This window comes from Xenopus tropicalis, chromosome 5 (assembly GCF_000004195.4).
Source record: "Xenopus tropicalis strain Nigerian chromosome 5, UCB_Xtro_10.0, whole genome shotgun sequence".
Taxonomy (NCBI): Eukaryota; Metazoa; Chordata; class Amphibia; order Anura; family Pipidae; genus Xenopus; species Xenopus tropicalis.
The window spans coordinates 58,947,951-58,967,688 of record NC_030681.2 but is presented as its reverse complement, the minus strand read 5'-3'; the positions used below and the strand labels follow the sequence as shown (position 1 = coordinate 58,967,688).

The following is a 19,738-nucleotide window of genomic DNA, read 5'->3' as shown; positions in this document are numbered from 1 at the left end:
AATCCAATAATGGGGAAGCACTCGCAGAAACAAAAATTTGATGCAGTGGCTAAGCTTGAATGCTTTGCACAGTATCACAAGGCCCTCCACAGACTTTTGACAGCAATTAGATGCAGCAATTAGGTGAAGGTGGCTTCACCAGCCTCTCTACCTCTGGACCCGAAGATGAGAGAACCAACACATTCTGAACTGCTTGCCGCGATAATGGAGAGTAGTGCAGCAACAACCAAACAACTGGAGGAGATAAAAGTAGACCTTTCACTCCTATGCCATGACCTCCAAAATATTTGGGAATGCACTACAGAAATAGAAACCGGGGGTGTCAACTCTAGAGGACATTGTATCACCGCTACACATTGAATTTTATGGTCGCTGTGTAATACTACATTGCAAGGTTCACAACCAAGTGAATGTCTACATTCTACCACCATTCTCTCTCTTTTTTTTTTTCCCAAAATGTCACTGCTCTCCCATCAGATCCAATATGCCTACTGGGAGATTTCAATGCCTCTACCCAGCCCAAGTTGGATAGGACTTTGGAGTAGACCCAGCGGCCCCACGGCTAGTTAAATGGATGGAAGAGAAGCAGTTCTCCTGTTACTCCTCCGGTCATGCCACTTTATCGAGAATTAGCCTTGCACTAGGCTCTACAGACTTTGCTCGACTGGTCCGTGAAATTTCCTACCTACCCAGAGCACTTTAAGACACTCCCCGTTATTGGGTAGAACTCCAGTTAGTATTTTATTAACGAAATTAGTGAAAGCTCATTCAAACATTGTGAGTACAGACCACTGTGTTCACAAGCAGATAGATAGGAGTGTATGCAGTAGTGAATGTAAACACAAACTTGAAATGTAAAATGTTATACTGTCAGATTATGTTAAATGAAGCCTATATTAGAGATAGGGGTAGAAAGAGGTAACCGATTTAGCTATTTATATTTACTGATTAATATTGACTGAGACTGTCGGTAGATATAATGTCTTTGTTTCCCTCACGTCCCTTGGCAGCACTTACTTAGAGAGACGTCATACCAAGGGTAGGAAAAACACCGCCTTCTGCAATAATTTATTCCGCCCCCTATACCCATAAAACCCTCTTCCCTCCACCAACCTTCAGTGTTTTTTTTCCTAACGGAAGGATTACACCGTCATTCAGACAAGTGATGATGTGGTATTGGAGTACCCTTACCCTGAAGCCCAGGAGGGCTTGAGATGGGTCGCCAATCAAACGATTGTGCCTCCCTTAAGCGCGTGTTGGGCATGCTGGTAAGTGTCCTGGTAGTTGTTGCATGTTCCTGGAAGGCGCCGGTGGTGACGTCACTAACTCGTGCTGCGTAGGTGGAACGCATAGAGCGGTGGAACGCAGGGTGTCACATCCGTAAAGCCGCTCCCGGGTTTACTCCTGCTGTAGGTCCACAAGTGAAGCGCTCCATCTCTGCCTGTAAGTATTCATCTTTATGATGCTTTTAGATGTTGTTCTTTTGTATCTCTGACATGGAGGCTCTCTTTTTATTGTTGTTTCACCAATGGCTGACACTGCTCCAGAGAAAGTGGAAAAAGGGAAAACTAAAGAAAAGGCAAAATGTAAAGAGAGTTTATCTGAGTCCCCTGAAGGGAAAAAGGAGTTAAAAAAGCCATCTTTAATCTCCTGCTTGGGCTGTGAAGTCAAATTCAGTTCCTTAGAAGGGGAAAAGTTATGTTGTACCTGTAAAGAAAAGCTCAAAAATCCTATGCTGATGAGTTAGTATCTTGGATGAAGAGGGATATGCTTCAGGCCTTTGAATCATTCAATCAGCAGAAGCCTAAAAAATCTCTGCAAGCTGAGGGGTCTCTTTATGAAGATTGGTCTTCTGATACTTCCCTTGGGGAAGGAACTTCAGAGTGAAAATTTGATTCTGACTCTGAGGAGGGAGAAATTTCAGATTCGGAGGAATTTTTTCCTGTAGAGCCCTGATTGCGGCAGTCAGAGATACAATGGGGCTGGAAGAGTCTTCTGAGCCTCCCAAAAAATCAAGTAAATTATTTGCTAACATAGGTAAACGCAAAGCATCTTTTCCAGTTGATGAGGCTTTTAAAAATAAAATTCTAAATCAGTGGGAATTATTGGATAGAAAATGGGGCCTGTAAAAGAAATTTACTTTTTCCCTTTGATGTCGAAGATGCAAAGTTCCTAAACTAGATCCTCCAGTAGCCCAAACAGTTAAGAGGACTACCTTACCCTTGGAAGACAGTACTGGCCTCAAGGACCCTATGGATAGAAAGGCAGAAGGAGCTTTAAGAAAGGCTTACCTGGCAGCCGCAGCTGGGTTTAAACCGGCAATAGCAGCAGCATCAGTAGCTCGGTCACTTAAAGTTTGGATTATGCAGTTAGAGAAGGCCTTAAAGAAAGGTATTTCAAGAGAAAATCTTTTATCAGATCTCCCCATGTTGATGTCTGCATCAGACTTTTTAACCGAAGCAGCCTTAGCCTTAGTTGATATATTGGCAAAAACGACTTCTTTTACCACTACTGCTAGAAGAGCTTTATGGATAAAACCTTGGAGAGCTGATAATGCGTCTAAAATCGTCTTCTTAACTTACTCTTTGAAGGGGAGAAACTTTTTGGATCAGAACTCGAAATGCTAGTGGAGAAAAAGTCAGATGATAAGGTGAGGAGTCTACCTCAGGATAAAAGATCTTTTAAGCGTCCTTTTTTTCGAGTAAAATGTCTAAAGATAGAACAGGACAGTCCAGAGGAAAATCTTCAAGAGGAAGGGGGCGCCCTAGCTTCGGGCAGAAGCCTTTTTCAGCATGACTGTCTTCCAGTGGCAGGAAGACTAAGATACTTCATTCAAGAATTGGAAAAGATCACTTCGGACAAATGGGTACTACAATTAATAAGACTAGGTTATGCCATAGAATTCAGTCTGCTTCCTCCAACAAGATTTTTAGAAACTCATCTTCCAAAGCAAAGTCTAGCAGAGCAAGCAATGGAAGCTGCTATCCAAGAATTCAAAGATATGGGGGTATTAGTTCCGGTACCTCTGGAGGAAATCTTTTTAGGGGTTTATTCTCCAATTTTTCTTGTTCCAAAACCAAACAAAAAGTTCAGAACCATTTTGGACTTAAGATTCTTAAAGCGATTCATTCAGAAAAAGAAGTTCAAGATGGAGTCGATAAGGTCCACGTTGCTCACTATCCATAAGAAAGAGGTTATATGCACCCTGGATTTACAAAATGCTTACTTACATATTCCCATAAGAGAATGTCATCAGAAGTTCCTAAGAGTAGCCATAAGAAGGCCATCAGGTACAGAGCACCACCAGTTCACAGCATTACCATTCAGAATATCTAGTGCCCCAAGGGTATTTACCAAAGTTCTGGTTGTAGTAGCAGCATATCTAAGGACTCTAGGGGGCTGATTTACTTACCCACGAACGGGTCGAATGGAGTCCGATTGCGTTTTTTTCGTAATGATCGGTATTTTGCGATTTTTTCGTATGTTTTGCGATTTTTTCGGATTCTTTACGAATTTTTCGTTACCAATACGATTTTTGCGTAAAAAGGCGAGTTTTCCTATCCATTACGAAAGTTGCGTAAAAAGTTGCGCATTTTTCGTAGCGTTAAAACTTACGCGAAAAGTTGCGCATTTTTCGCGTAAGTTTTAACGCTACGAAAAATGCGCAACTTTTTACGCAACTTTCGTAATGGATACGAAAAACTCGCGTTTTTACGCAAAAATCGTATTGGTAACGAAAAATTCGTACAGAATCCGAAAAAATCGCAAAACATACGAAAAAGTCGCAAAATGTTCGTTTTCAAGTCGGAACTTTTCCAATTCGGGTCGGATTCGTGGGTTAGTAAATCAGCCCCTAGGTATTGCAATCATTCCTTATTTAGACTGCCTACTAAAAGCAGAATCAGAACAAATTTTGCTAAAACACGTATCCCAAGTTCTAAATATATTCCACTCATTAGGCTGGCTAGTAAATTGGGAAAAGTCCAATCTTCATCCCTCAACAGAAGTAACATTTTTAGGTATGATATGGAATACGGAAAAAGGCCAGATCTCCCTTCCTCAAGATAAAAGAGAGAAAATCGGGAAAAAAGTTTACGAATTTCAGGAAAGGAAAATTTCCTCAGTAAAACAAGGTCTAGACATTCTAGGTCTCTTCTCAGCAGCCTTAGAAGCAGTTCCCTGGGGGCGCGCTCATATGAAAAACTTACAGAGGTATATGAATCAGGTTTGGGATCATCAAAGGAGTTCACTACATCAAAAAATCTGTGTACCCCAGGAGGTAAAAAACTCTCTTACTTGGTGGCTTCAACCAAAGAATCTTTCAAGGGGCACCCAGATGTTTCTGTATCCTCCCATACTTATTACAACAGATGCAAGTGGAAAAGGTTGGGGGGCCCATCTAGGAAACATTGTAAAACAGGGTATTTGGGAAAACGAAAAGTTCATCTATCATCAAATTCCCTGGAACTAGAGGCAGTTTGAAAAGCTCTGCTTGCTTTCAAATCCCTGATAAAGGGTTGTGAATTCCTAATACATACAGACAACGTGAAGCAGAGATTAAGCCGAAAGAGTCAAAAAGATTCTTTATTGGGGAGAGAAAAATCTTAAGAGTTTGTCAGCACGCCATATTGCAAGTCGCAACAATGTTCAAGCATATTTCCTAAGCCACAGGCCGGTGCTTCCGGGAGAGTGGAGTCTGGATCAGGAAACATACTTACAGATCTGCAGTTTATGGGGTCCTCCAGTAATAGACCTCATCGCCTCAAAATACAATACAAAACATCAGAAGTTTTTTTTCTCTAACAGCCGGACGGGGGAAGAGGCAGTAGATGCTATGGCCCAACCATGGCACTTCAGCCGAGCTTATGTGTTTCCACCAATTCCTATAATAGCAAGAGTGGTCAAGAAGATTGCTCTTTGTTCTACGGAAGTAATTCTGATTGCTCCCGCCTGGCCCAGGAGAAATTGGTACTCTGATCTCCTCCAATTATCTATACGTCCACCTTGACATCTTCCAGTAAAGGAGAATCTTCTCTCCCAAGGTCCAGTTCTGCATCCAAATCCAGCAGCCCTAAATCTCACAGCCTGGAGACTGAAAGGGATGTAATGAGATCACAGGGAGTTTTTTCTCCAGTTATTGAGATCCTGTTACAAAGTAGAAAGAAGGTGACAAATTTAATTTACCAAAGAAACAGCATCCGGAAACAGCGCCTGTATCAGTTATTTGTATGACTGATTCCAGAAAAATCTCGCGCCAGCTACACTTAAGGTCCAGATTGCAGCCCTATCTGCTTTTCTAAGTAAAACTTTGGCGGAACATCCTCTTAGAAGGTTAGATTAGAAGATTTATTAAGGCCGCCCAGAATATTAAGCCAAAAAATTATACCCTTAAATCAAATTGGGATCTGAATGTGGTTCTTAAATCATTGCAACATGCTCCCTTCGAACCTCTAGAAGAAGCCTCTATGTTTCACATTTCTATTAAAACAGTATTCTTAGTAGCCATCTGTTCAGCAAGACGTGTAGGCGAAATTCAAGCCTTATCCTGTAAGGAATCGTGTCTGCAGATTTTTCCAGATAAGATCATTCTCAAAGCAGATCCCTTATTCAGACCAAAAGTTTCATCTAATTTTCATAGAAATTTTTAAGTTATTTTTCCAGCTTTTTTCGCTAATCCTTTTCGGAGATCACACAACCTGTTTGTCTCTTTTTGTGGCATTAACAAAGGCAGGGTCGCTTCTAAATTTGCCATTGCCAAGTGGATAAAGCTTGCAATCTCTATTGCATATTCTTCTTCAGGAAGACCAGTTCCAGTGGATCTCAGAGCACATTCTACAAGGGCAGTGTCAGCCTCACAGGCAGAACTTGGAGGTTTTTCAGTGGACCAAATATGCAGGACGGCTTTGTGGGCAAGTTTCAAGACTTTTGCAGACCATTACTGTGTAAATATGAGTACTCCTGGGGAAGTGGTTTTTGCAAATACAGTTCTCCTCTCTGGTTGTAAAATCCCCCCCCCTTGATTACTGCTACTCAACTCTCTAAGTAAGATCTGCCAAGGGACGTGAGGGAAACAAAGAATTTATACTCACGTAAATTCCTTTTCCCTCAGTCCCGAAGGCAGCACAATATCCCTCCCTTAGTAAATATTTAACAGCATTGTGTGGTGTTGTGTTTATTGCTTGAGAAGTCACTGAAGGTTGGTGGAGGGAAGAGGGTTTTATGGGTAAAGGGGGTGGAATAAATTATTGGAGAAGGTGGTGTTTTTCCTACCCTAGGTATGACGTCTCTCTAAGTAAGTGCTGCCTTCGGGACTGAGGGAAAAGGAATTTACGTTAGTATAAATTCTTTGTTTCACCAATAAAATAATTATGTATCTTCTATCAGATTTCAGTGCACTGTAAAATCCAAATGTTTGTTTTTGTTGTAGGTTCTTGAATTCAGTTGTGGAGACCATTTTGATTTATCAGCATTTTAAAACGCCAAACCAAGAACAACATGTAACAAACCATGAGCTGGTTGATTTTTGGATGGATTTTCTTGTTGAGTCTACAAGTAGCAATGTGTCTGTATTACGGTTTCCTGTAAGTACTTGGATTTTTTTCTTACATTCGAGTTTATTGGTTACATAAATGGCAGTCATCACAGGAAAATATAAGTGAAATTATATAATATCGTGAGGTGTACAGACACAGTAAATATGTTGCACGTCTTTTTATTAACACAGTAGTTCTGTCTGCTCAAAGATAGCCAGTACTTAAAGGAGAAGGAAAGGTAAAAACTAAGTGAGCTTTATCAGAAAGGTCTATGTAAATACAGCCATAAGCACTCATAGAATAGCTGCACTGAGTCCTCTACCCAAAGAAACACCAGGATTTCTTTTCTTCTTTTGTGTACACATGTTATTCTCTATCTGACTTCCTCTCTCAGAAAAATCCTTCATTCCTGGGCTGGAGTCTGCATGGCTCTCCCTTCTTCTTACCCCCCCCCCATAAAAATTCATAAGAATTCACTCCCCCTCCCATCAGAATGTGCAATCTGAGCCACCAGCTGGTAGAGGTGCAGCAGGAAGCTACTAAGACTGAGCTAAAATGGCAGCTGCTATCTTAAACAAATGGAGGGAGCTTCTAGGGTTGTTTACTCAGAAATGGTAAAGCTTTCTGCAGAATAAATATAGTGTTTTAGCTTGCACTAATCTATTGGCAGTAAAGTGTCAAAATGACTTTCTCTCCTTTAATGCTGGCGAAGGAAGAATAACGGATGTAGTTCAGTAATTATAGTAGTTAATGTAGCATCGCCTAGTTTGTACACTGGTTGTGATTTCAACAACAATTTCAAGTATTCTCTATATGCTTAGCTCTGGCAGCTTTCACCTTTTCTAAGCAGAGAGCATTAGTTCAACACTAATCTGATATTGTTACCAAAATAATCTTCTTTTATGCACATTTAATTAGACAATAGATATGTTTGAAATCACTTGAGGACTGGGACAATAGATGTGTTTTTTTGGATGACGTGAATGTAAAAGATAGTGAATGTGAATGTAAGATTCTGTCAGTTGGTTTGCGACACAGCTTTTCATTCACTCTATATAATGTAAAATCTAAAAAGTGAATTTCAGTAGAACTGCTCTCCATGGTAAGTTTAACTGGGGAAACTAATGAAGTCTAATGGGGTGGCCTTGGGTTTGTTGATCTTTTTTTGGGAGAAAAGATCCCCTGGTTTCTGTCAATAATGTACTCTGTTGTACTAAGAGTAATCATCTTGTCCCCTTACCAAGTGCCTTTTCTCCAGAGAAAGCACCCCAACCATGACGGTCTACCTTCATAGTCTAAAACTTCTATCCCTTTTACCAGTTTTGTTGCAAATCTCTGCACTCTGTCAAGCTCATTAATATCCTTTATAAGGACTGGAGCCCAAAACTGCGCTGCAAACTCAAAGTGAGGCCATACCAGGGATCTATAAAGAGGCAAAGCCATGTTTTCATCCCTCAAGTAAATGCCTTTTTTTTATGCAAAGCAGTACTTTATGTGCTTTAGTAGCCAATGAACACTTCCTAGAATTGCACAGTTTTTTATCTGCAAAAATGTCTGCAATTTTCCATTGAAAACCACCTGTACACAAACCTTTAACCAGTTTTATACCCATATATAAACAGTATTACTAATATCAACAGACTTAAAAAACAAATGTTTGTGAGACACTGTATCAAAAGCTTAGGCAAAATCCAAGTGTTTCTTCTTACCTCGTCATAAAAAGCTATTAAATTTGTCTGAATATGTGTTATATATATTTCTTAAATGCTTTCTTCTTCATTAATATTGCCTCATTTAAATCTAAGTTAAAGGGGAAGGAAAGGCTAAGTCACTTGGGGGTGCTAAAATGTTAAGCACCCCCAAGTGACTTCAATTGCTTACCTCGTACCCCGGGCTTGTGCCCCTGTTAGGAGAAAACAGCACCAGCCCGGGGTACCTGGAGCGATGTGCTTCCTCCTTTCGGCTTCATTTCGCTGCAATTAACACAATAGGCGCATGCGCAGTAGAGTGAAAAGCCGACTTCTCTGTTAAAGTTCAGCTTTTCACTCTACTGCGCATGCGCGCGCGATCGATACAGGAAGGAGGAAGCACTGCAGCTACCCCGGGCTGGTGCTGTTTTCTCTGAACAGGGGCACCAGCCTGGGGTAAAAGGTATGCGATTCAAGTCACTTGGGGGTGCCTAACATTTTGGCACCCCCAAGTGACTTTGCCTTTCCTTCTCCTTTAAAGGAACAGTAACACCAAAAAATGAAAGTGTATAAAAGTAACTAAAATATAATGTGCTGCTGCCCTGCACTGGTAAAAGTTGTGTGTTTACTTCAGAAAGTCTACTATAATTTATATAAATAAGCTGCTATGTAGCCATGGGGGCAGCCATTCAAAGGAGAAAAGGCACAGGCACATAGCAGATAACAGATAAAACACTATTGTATTCTACAGAACTTATCTGTTATCTGCTATGTAACCTGTGCCTTTTCTCCTTTTTTCCAGCTTGAATGGCTGCCCCCGTGGCTACACAGCAGCTTATTATATAAATTATAGTAGTGTTACTGTAGAAAACACACCAGTTTTACCAGTGCAGGGCAACAGTGCATTATATTTTTATTACTTTAAAGCTCTTTCATTTTTTGGTGTTACTGTTCCTTTAAGTCGCAAAGGGAGGGTGGCCCTTAACACTTCTACATTTAAGAATGATGAGTAATGATTTATTAAGATTCTGGCTTGATTTTGTCATGTAGTTCTTATTAATAAATTATACTGTGTACATTGCACAATTCTACCATTTAAGATGTTATTCTTCAACCAATAAATTTATTTTTTTGTTGTAATATTGGTCTGTAGGCAGCCATCTCAGGTTATTGTGTATGATCCTAAGGTTTAATAAAAAGCCAGCACCCCACAATTCAATTGCTTTCAGATAAGATATTGATTTTTCTTGTCAATCCAAATCCAAATAAGTTTATCACTTGGCTTTTGTCCTTTTATTCCTGCTTCAGTGCTATTCTCCACTCGATGGAGCATGGGAGAATTTTAAGTAATACAAACAATAGGGTTGATTCACTAAGGTGCGTTAACCCTTTCACTGCCAGCCGTTTTGAACAAAGTGGAACTTCTACTGCCAGTTTTTGAACATTTTGCACTGTTTGACTTTAGGGGCTTTTCCTCGGGGGGACTTTTAGTTTACCCAGGAAAACTATATATCGTTTTTTTCGGGACATCCTAAGCTTTCAAAATATGGTGGAATTTTTGTGTAATTCCAATTCTGTAACAAGATATAGGCTTCTAAATGTCTAAAATTTGTCCCCTTCATATATTTATGTGAAGGGGATGGGGGGGTGTGTGGGGTGGGGTGGGGGGGGTGTGTGCGGATGGGGGGGTGTTTGGGGTGGGGGGGGTGTGCGGATGGGGGGTGTTTGGGGTGGGGGGGTGCGTGCGGATGGGGGGGTGCGTGCGGATGGGGGGGTGGGGGGGTTGCGTGCGGATGGGGGGGGGTGGGGGGGCTGCGTGCGGATGGGGGGGTGTTTGGGGTGACGGGGGGGGGGTGCGGGTGGCGGGTGTTTGGGGTGGTCACCTAATCATGCATGGGGAAAAAAAAATACCGTCAAATACCGTGATACCGATATAATTTTGAAAAATACCGTGATATAAATTTTTGGTCATACCGCCCAGCACTAATTTCTCACTTGTATAGGTCAAAAACTCCCAGCAGTACACTACCAAATTTCCAAAGCACTGCTCCAGAAAACTGCATACTTTAGATTTCAAGGACAAAAATTCCACTAACAGAAGGTTTATCCAAGAAAATTTCTGGAAAGAACAGATTCTGGGGAATCCAGAATAGGCACAACTGTCTGTCTACTCCAAACTATCAAGTCGCAATGCTTTCCTAAAGTTATTGGTTTTTATCAAAATTTGTGAAATTTTTAAAAAATCGCTTCAAAGCTTCCAGTCTATTGTATCCGATCTCCTACAGGTCATAAAGTAACCAAATAAAACACCCTAAATATGAATGCCAGGAGTCCACTGAACAGTGTGATGCCCAATATGTATAGGTTTACTTAAGTATGTGGCATGTAGGGGCCCCAATGTGAACATACCCCCATATGATCTATCATTTCTGTCATTTCAGCTCCTGCAAAATCAACACATTTACATCATTATATGTGGGATAAAGCTAGTAAAAAGTACGCTCACCCCAGAAAGCCATATATTTTTGGAAAGTACACATTCCCCCGAATCTAAAATGGGTACCCATGTCTCCAAAGTACCAAGTCGCAAAGCTTTCCTAAAGTTAGCAATTTTGATGACAGTTCCAAAAATCCCCTCAAAGCTTCCATTTTGCAGCATCTTATCTCCCACATAGTGTTAGGTACCAAGGTAAAACACCCTAAATTTGAACGCCAGGGATCCACTGAATAGTTTGATGCCCAATATGTATAGGTTTACCTAAGTATGTGGCATGTAGGGGCCCCAATGTGAACATACCCCATATGATCTCCCATTTCTGTCATTTCCGCTCCTGCAAAATCAATACATTTACATCATTTTGTGTGGGACAACGCTACAAAAAAAGTACGCTCACCCCAGAAAGCCATATATTTTTGGAAAGTACACATTCTCCCAAATCTAAAATGGGTACCCATGTCTTTCTACTCCAAAGTACCAAGTCGCAAAGCTTTCCTAAAGTTGGCAATTTTGATAATATTTCCAAAAATCCTCTCAAAGCTTGCAGCATCTAATCTCCCATTTATCATTAGGTACCAAGATAAAACACCCTAAATTTGAACGCCAGGGATCCACTGAATAGTTTGATGCCCAATATGTTTAGGTTTACCTAAGTAATTGGCATGTTGGGGCCCCAATGTGAACATACCCCATATGATCATTTCTGTCATTTCAGCTTCTGCAAAATCAACACATTTATATCATTTTATTTGGGATAAAGTTAGTAAAAAGTACACCCACTCCAGAAAGTGATATATTTTTGGAAAGTACACATTCCCCGAACTCTAAAATGGGTACCCATGTATTTCTACTCCAAAGTACCAAGTCACAAAGGTTTCCTAAGTTTGCCAATTTTATGACATTTCCAAAAATCACCTCAAAACTTCCAATATGCAGCATCTTATTTTCTATAGGGGATTAGGTACCAAGATAAATCACCCTAAATATGAACCCCAGAGGTCTACTGAACAGTTTGATGCCCACTGTACATAGGTCTAAGATCAAAGCACATGGCACTTAGAGACCCCAAAATATACCTTGTGCACACTAATTTCATGGCTTACCTTTACCTAATTCATAAACACATGGCAGTTTTATGTGGGATAGAAACTGCAGAAATGTAGGGTAACCCCTGAAAACCATATATTTTTGGAAAGTACTCGTTCAGACAAATCCAACATAGGTAAAGAGTCCTTTCTACACCAAAGTACCAATCTGCAAAGCTTTCCTAAAGTTAGTGGTTTCTATGACATTTCAGAAAATCGCCTAAAAATGTTGCAATTTGCCGCATTTATCTCACACAATTTCTTGCATACAAAGGAAAATCACCCCAGCTAGGAACACCAGGGGTCTACTGAACAGTTTGATGCCCTATATGCATAGATTTACTAAACTATGCGGAGTACAGGGGCCCCCAAATAAAAATAGTGCATATGAATTTTCACGAATGACGCTCCGGCTCGTGCAGTTTTTGCACCCGGTATGTGTATTATGTGCCATAAGACCCCCTAACAGTATGGAGATCCTAGAAAACCATACATTTTCTGAAAGTACACATTCTGACAAAACAAAAATGGGTAAATACATCTTTCTACTGCAAACTACCAAACTACAAAGCTATGCTAAACAGAACGGTTTTTATGACATTTCTGGAAATCGTCACAAAGCTTGCATTTTACTTCATTATGTACCCCCACAATTTGTAACGTATAAACATAAAACACTCTAAATATGAATGCCAGGGGTCTACTGAACAGTTTGATGCCCTATATGCATAGATTTACTAAACTATGCGGAGTACAGGGGCACCCAAATGAAAATCGTGCATATGAGTTTTCACGAATGACGCTCAGGCTCATGCAGTTTTTGCACCCGGTATGTGTATTATGTGCCATAAGAACCACTAACAGTACAGAAACCCTAGAAAACCATACATTTTCTGAAAGTACACATTCTGACAAAACAAAAATGGGTAAATACATCTTTCTACTGCAAACTACCAAACTACAAAGCTATGCTAAACAGAACAGTTTTTATTACATTTCTGGAAATTGTCACAAAGCTTGCATTTTACTTCATTATGTACCCCCACAATTTGTAACGTATAAACATAAAACACTCTAAATATGAATGCCAGGGGTCTACTGAACAGTTTGATGCCCTATATGCATAGATTTACCAAACTATGGGGGGTACACAGGATGCCAAATTGAAATACAGCAGACAAAATGTCCATGTGCAAAGACAAGTAACAAAGAACAATGTGAAATGCAGTAAAATTGCTAAAATCCCCCCAAAAAACCTAAAATCAATGTTTGTTTTTTCCTAGTGATATCTGCAGTCAGAATCACAGTTTGAGTATTTTGGCTTGGGCAAATTAGTATTACAGACAAAGTCAAGCGAAACAACAACTATGCATAACTGAAAATGGAATAAAATGGCTAAAATTGCAATAAAATGACTAAAAATGCACTAAAATCACAGAAAATGTAAACACAAAAATAATACACAAAAGGTATTGCACAGTGCGGTTAGCGAATATGCTATCCGCAATGGCAATAAAACATTTTTTTCAGGCAAGAAAAAAAACGATGTGATAAAAAAAAAAAAAATTACATAAGTGTGTGAGTGTGTACACATGGTAAACTGTGTTTTGTGTGTGTGTGTGCAAGTAAGTGTGAAACCCCCCCCCCCAAAATGTATGTGTGTGTATAAGTGTAAGAATAAGTGTGTATTAGTGTAATAAGTGTGTGATTGTGTGTTTGTGTGTGTATCTGCAACTAACCTGGGCACAAACAGCTAAAGATCACAAGAGGAGATAGGAGATCGCAGGGACAGCAGCACCAGCAGCCGGCTTCAGTGTGTGGGCGGCACAGGAAGTGGGGGGAGCAGAGGGGGGAGCATAGGAAGGGAGAGGAGAATCAGAAGAAAACGAGAGGTAGGAAGTACATACTGGCTTTAGCTACCCTTTTCCCATGGGGCCCCTGGACGATCGCCTCCCAGGGGCCACTATTTACCCCCCTCTGCTCTTTCCCTAGGGGGTTCTTTACCCTGCGCTCGCTCTCTGCACTCGGATTAAGCAGGGAGTGCAGAGAACGAGCACAAGGTAAAGAAAACGCGCTTCTACGTGCTTGGCATTTAACATCTTTTTATGCCAGCACGTAGAAGCTACGGGCTTGGCAGGGAAAGGGTTAAAACGAGCATTATTTATAGCATGCATTAAAAATCTTATCACGTCTTAACGCAAGATTCACTAAAAGGATACTTGTGTTAATTTAGACGCAATGCTGTTTGCGTTATTTAAGTCGCAAAGACTATTTTTGTGCGGTATTTGACGAAACGCGCTAATTAACGCAGCGCACACAAACTGTTGCACGCCATATTAGCCATACACGCCATTACTTTCAGAAAACTACTTGAATAAATCACACTGCAAAGTCCATATTGTGTTGCCAAAAGCTTATGAACTGTACTTTTCTATAATTACCGCCTGCCCCAAGTAGGTGTTAATTTTTGCATAGACTAATGCAATATTTAGCGCAAATAAGTGTTTGTGAATCATGTGTTAGTATTATTTCTGCACGTTAATTAACGCAATGCGTTAAAATTAACACATTCGGTTGCGCACTATTTAAATCATGGTCACTGTACCATTATTTACAAGTGCTTAATGTGTATTTATATAGGTATCTATTATTGTACAAGCTAATTCAGATTAAAGGGGTGGGTCACCTTTATGTAAACTTTTAGTATGTTATAGAATGTCCCATTCTTTTTAAATTAATTCAATTTTGTTCTCTTTTTCCCTGTGTCTCTTGCATTGCATTTTTTTCCCTTAAACTTTAAAAACCCTTTTCTACTACAGATACCTGTGCTATAACTGTTGAATCAACTTGATTTATTTGTGTTCTTATATCCAGAACTTTATTTCATTTCTTCTTTAACTCAATATTAAAGTGCTTTACAAAAAAAAATTTCCCTTGAGGCTAAACTATTTTGCAAAGAAATATATTACTTGCACAATCTCATCATTTTTATCTACTTTATCTAGGTCTTAATACTAGAGCCAACAAAAATCTACCAGCCTTCCTACCTATCAATCAATAGTGAAGCTGAAGTTCAGACAATATCTATTTGGCACGTTCTACCTGGCGATAAGGTAGTTGTATAAAAGTATTGTGTGACCTTGCATAATATGCTGTTTTCATTTGAAAGAAAATTGATAATGTTGCACTCATTACATACAAACATAGGGCAGACACTGTGCTTCAGATAACAGGGTATTTGCATCAACGGAATGAGAAGCAATGAAATATGACATGACCAGGAAATATGTATGTTTTTACTGGATAAACCAGGGAGGGCTGATAACAGAAAGTGTCCCTTCAGTAGCAGAGTTGGCCCAGCTATTATCCACCAATAAACATAATTTATTAAAACCCATGCAGGGTAATATAAGGTGAAATTGAAAACATTATGCATGTATTGATGTTATCTCATCATCACATAAAAATAAAATATATGCACAACTATAAAATATTGACTGATAGGTTTACCAGCTAGTCCATTGTTTTATCCCCTTCCCAACTTTCCCCTGAACATAATTTCTTAAACATTATGACAGAAAACTATCCTAGGAATTTTCAAGCTGTGTGATAGGTTATGTTCTGTGGTATCCGGCTGGCTGGCATTCTGTTGTATCTGCAGTGTATGGTCTTGGACAAGTGCCTTGCAATCTTGTGATGTAGTGGATTTATTTAAAGGGAATGAAAGCCAAATTCTATTAAGCACACTATTCAATAGTACTGCTATTGTTAAGTAAAAACGCTATATTTCTGGCTTGCCTAATGAAAGATTTACAGAGTTACACTTACTGCATGCTGAATACTTGTTTCTGTGAATGGCGCCGCCATCTTTGAAAAGGTTCGCCCTCTTCCTTTCCCTCACCGTCTATACTGAGCCTAAGTACCACAGAAGTAATGAACCAATCAGTTGCAGACGCGTTGCTATGGCGGTTCTGCTTCTCATTGGCCGGGGGTGTTTAGGGGGCATTACTAAGGGAGTATGCATAGACACAGCAGGGAAGGGAGAGCACATTATACACATGCGCACAAGAGCAAAATACAAGGCACTGCGACTTAAGGCTGCCGCTGGCAGCCCACAGGAAGAGGGGGAGAGATTCTGTGACGTCACAGGAGTATTCAGAGTGCTGTAGGTTGCCAGTGCCATATCAGACACAAGACAGCAGGGGTCTGGAAATTAAGCTATATAGTGAGTACTTTACCCCAATGCCTCTAGACCAGTGCTGTCCAACTTCTGTTGTACCGAGGGCCGGAATTTTTCCGACCTACGTGGTGGAGGGCCGATAATGGAAGCCAGTTTTGACCACTCCCCTTTTTGAAACCACACCCATGTTATCACATGACCATACCCATATTAATGGTTGTAGTACAGCAAAAACCTGCCATACTCTGCCTTCCCTACCCTGCCTGTGTGTGCCATACTCTGCCTTCCCTACCCTGCCTGTGTGTGCCATACTCTGCCTTCCCTACCCTGCCTGTGTGTGCCATACTCTGCCTGCCCTACCCTGCCTGTGTGTGCCATACTCTGCCTTCCCTACCCTGCCTGTGTGTGCCATACTCTGCCTTCCCTACCCTGTCTGTGTGTGCCATACTCTGCCTTCCCTACCCTGCCTGTGTGTGCCATACTCTGCCTTCCCTACCCTGCCTGTGTGCCATACTTTCACTGTGTGTGCCATTCTTGGCTGGTTTGTGCCATACTTGGCCTGTGTGTGCCATACTCTGCCTGCCCTACCCTGCCTGTGTGTGCCATACTCTGCCTTCCCTACCCTGCCTGTGTGTGCCATACTCTGCCTGCCCTACCCTGCCTGTGTGTGCCATACTCTGCCTTCCCTACCCTGCCTGTGTGTGCCATACTCTGCCTTCCCTACCCTGTCTGTGTGTGCCATACTCTGCCTTCCCTACCCTGCCTGTGTGTGCCATACTCTGCCTTCCCTACCCTGCCTGTGTGCCATACTTTCACTGTGTGTGCCATTCTTGGCTGGTTTGTGCCATACTTGGCCTGTGTGTGCCATACTCTGCCTGCCCTACCCTGCCTGTGTGTGCTATACTCTGCCTTCCCTACCCTGCCTGCGTGTGCCATACTTTCACTGTGTTTGCCATTCTTGGCTGGTTTGTGCCATACTCTGCCTGTGTGTGCCATACTCTGCCTGTGTGTGCCATACTCTGCCTTCCCTACCCTGCCTGTGTGGCACACACAGGCAGCCTACAGTGACACAATGCTGGCACTGCTCCTACAGTCTGCACAATAACTATATATTAAAAAACTTTTTAATTGCAGTACCACCTCAGTATATGTTCTTTTTGTAGTGTGCAGGGATTATTTGTGGGTTTCTACTGCTCCTGAGATGTGAACAGGGGAACAATATGGGTGATTACAGCCTGAGCCTGAGGTGTGAACACTGCAGGGGGTGAACAATGCATAGATTAAAAGGTGTGAACAACACAGAGGATTACATGTTTAAACAATACAGGGGGATTACAGCCTGAATGTGAGGTGAGAACCATGCAGGGGGGGGCAGTTAATCACAGTACTGATACCATTTAAAGCTTACACAAGAGTAAGCCATCAAAGCAGCCAGACAGGTGGGGGGCCACACAGAGGGGGGTCGCGGGCCGCCAGTTGGACAGCACTGCTCTAGACTATGGGGCTGATTTACTAATCAACATTTTTCGTGAATTGTTGCGACTTTTTCGTAGCCGTTACGACTTGCGCGAATTGTTGCGACTTTTTCGTAGGCGTTACGACTTGCGCGAATTGTCGCAACTTTTTCGTAGCCGTTACGTCTTGCGGGAATTATCGCGACTTTTTTGTATTGAGCGCTAGTAAATGGCGGGCAAACCTTTCAGATTTTTTCGCGACAATTCGCGCAAGTCGTAACGGCTACGGAAAAGTCGCGACGCCGACGGAAAAAAATCGCAAAATACCGATCATTACGAAAAAAAAGCATTCGGACGCTTTCGATTCATTCGTGGATTAGTAAATCGGCCCCTATGTGTTAATTTATTAAGAACCTTTCCTTGGTAAGGTAAGAGTAAGGGATGCAAGATATTATACCATAAATGTTTGATGTCATACCTGAGATGAAGTTGTTATGGAATATTCATATACCAAAGGCCACTTAAGGTTAAAAGGTAAGGTTTATTGACACGAATTTGGGTTCTAAGCAAAGTCAAGGGTCAGAACTACAGAACAAATATAGCACAGGCTTTTTATAGACTTTGTGTCAAAAGAGCATCCTACATAAGAACATATAAGTATAGGCGTTACTAGTGACAGAGTATAGATATATCTCTGCACAGCACAGAAAACAAAGAACTGCTCTTACAGTCAAACAGGTGGCTCAGTCTTCAAGGCCATGGTAATAGTAACCAAGGCTAGCTTGAGAACAGAATCCTTCCAAGTAAGGGTGTGTGTGCTTACAGCTGGGCTGTGGAGATGTACTCAGGAATGCAGGCTGACAATCTGCAGGTTGATTCTCGCTGTACAGATTCACCCATAACAAAGATGAAACAGAAGGCAAATATTTCACACACCAGGTTAAAGTGATACGACAGCTTAAAAACACTTTGTATAGACATAAATTGCAGAATGCACACACTTTTTAGCTATGTACCTTTTAAAACATTTATGTTAACCATAGTTACATGTCTGCTGTATTTATTAAATTGACCCGGTTTTATCCTGTTTGTATATTTGTATGTTTACCATACGCTGGCAGGTGTTTATCATATTGAATACATACATATAATGGTTTTCAGTAGACCTAAAAAATGCCACGTACAAAATGATTGCTATGTAAACATTGAGTCATAGAAGTGTTGTCTATCCCTTTTCTGATACAGAAAGAGAGGACCAGCTTTTATCATAGTAGTTGCAGACTTTTGCTAAAAAAAAAGAGACCAAAAATGTGTAAGCCTTCTCAGTCTTTTTTCAATTTCCCTGGTCAGGGCTGCTGAAATGGAGGCATGTTCAGTTAACAAAATTTCAAGCTATTTTGGTCTAGCCATATCTAGACTCTTGTATGCCTCTACTTACTCACCTGGAAAATAACTTGACACTGGGCAACTTGGGACTATTGTACTAACCTCAAAGTGCTATGTGAGGTTGATATTCCAGTGGCTGTTCCTTTAACCCCAGTCTAAGATCAGATGTGCCCCCTTTAAAATAGAGGGACTGAACCCACACAAGTCTACTCTGTCTAATCTACCACAGGTTTGGCATTGTACTAGTGGTATTGTCAGTGAATGTATAACTTTAAGTGCCTCCAAGTAAAGCACTCCCTGAATATATTTGTAGTTCTGGGGTAAAGTCAAATGACTTGACCTTTTTGTTTATATATGTTAAAAATGAGTACAGAATTTAAAAATAATAATGCAGAGACTTTCCAATTGAAACATTAATGGTGGGGGGGGGGGAAATATATATATATATATATATATTCCTGAAACTGATACTGTCCATATATTACAACAACTGGCCAAAATGTGGGATCCTACATTTTAATTGGACTGCATACACAAAGGTAAAATCTATATTCAAGCACATCTTAACCAACTGCACAATACATACTTATTATGGTGGACAGACACATTATCAGAGTAGTAAAGATGCCACACTGCATGAAATCCATTTGCACACACATTTGCATTTGGCAAAGGTGTGCTACTTTTACAGGACATACAATGCACTCAGAAATGTATCACCTGTATCACCCCAGGCATACGTAGCTTTAGGCTTTGCAGTTCTCTGGTGATTAAGTCCCTATATTTGCTAAAAGGCAATTGTGTCCATATAGCCGAACGCTCTACAACTCAATTCAACTGAAGAAGACACTTGGATAGTTGGTGAACTATTTTTTAGTTGTTGTGAAAGCACCAGAATAAGGAGGTTAAAGTAAC

General features: G+C 40.8%; 1 protein-coding gene across 6 annotated transcripts in view; it reads left to right on the top strand.

Annotated features, from left to right (window-relative positions):
• Positions 1 to 19,738, top strand: part of map3k5 (mitogen-activated protein kinase kinase kinase 5) — a 153,609-nt gene that overhangs the window by 72,176 nt on the left and 61,695 nt on the right. For all 6 annotated transcript variants that reach the window (XR_001170872.3, XR_001170871.3, XM_012963762.3 and 3 more), the window contains 2 exons: positions 6,428 to 6,581; positions 14,809 to 14,916. Coding sequence is in view for 4 of the 6 variants with exons in the window: in XM_012963762.3 (XP_012819216.1) it covers positions 6,428 to 6,581; positions 14,809 to 14,916 (262 nt within the window). In the remaining 2 variants the exon portion in view is untranslated. The remainder of the gene's footprint in view (positions 1 to 6,427; positions 6,582 to 14,808; positions 14,917 to 19,738) is intronic.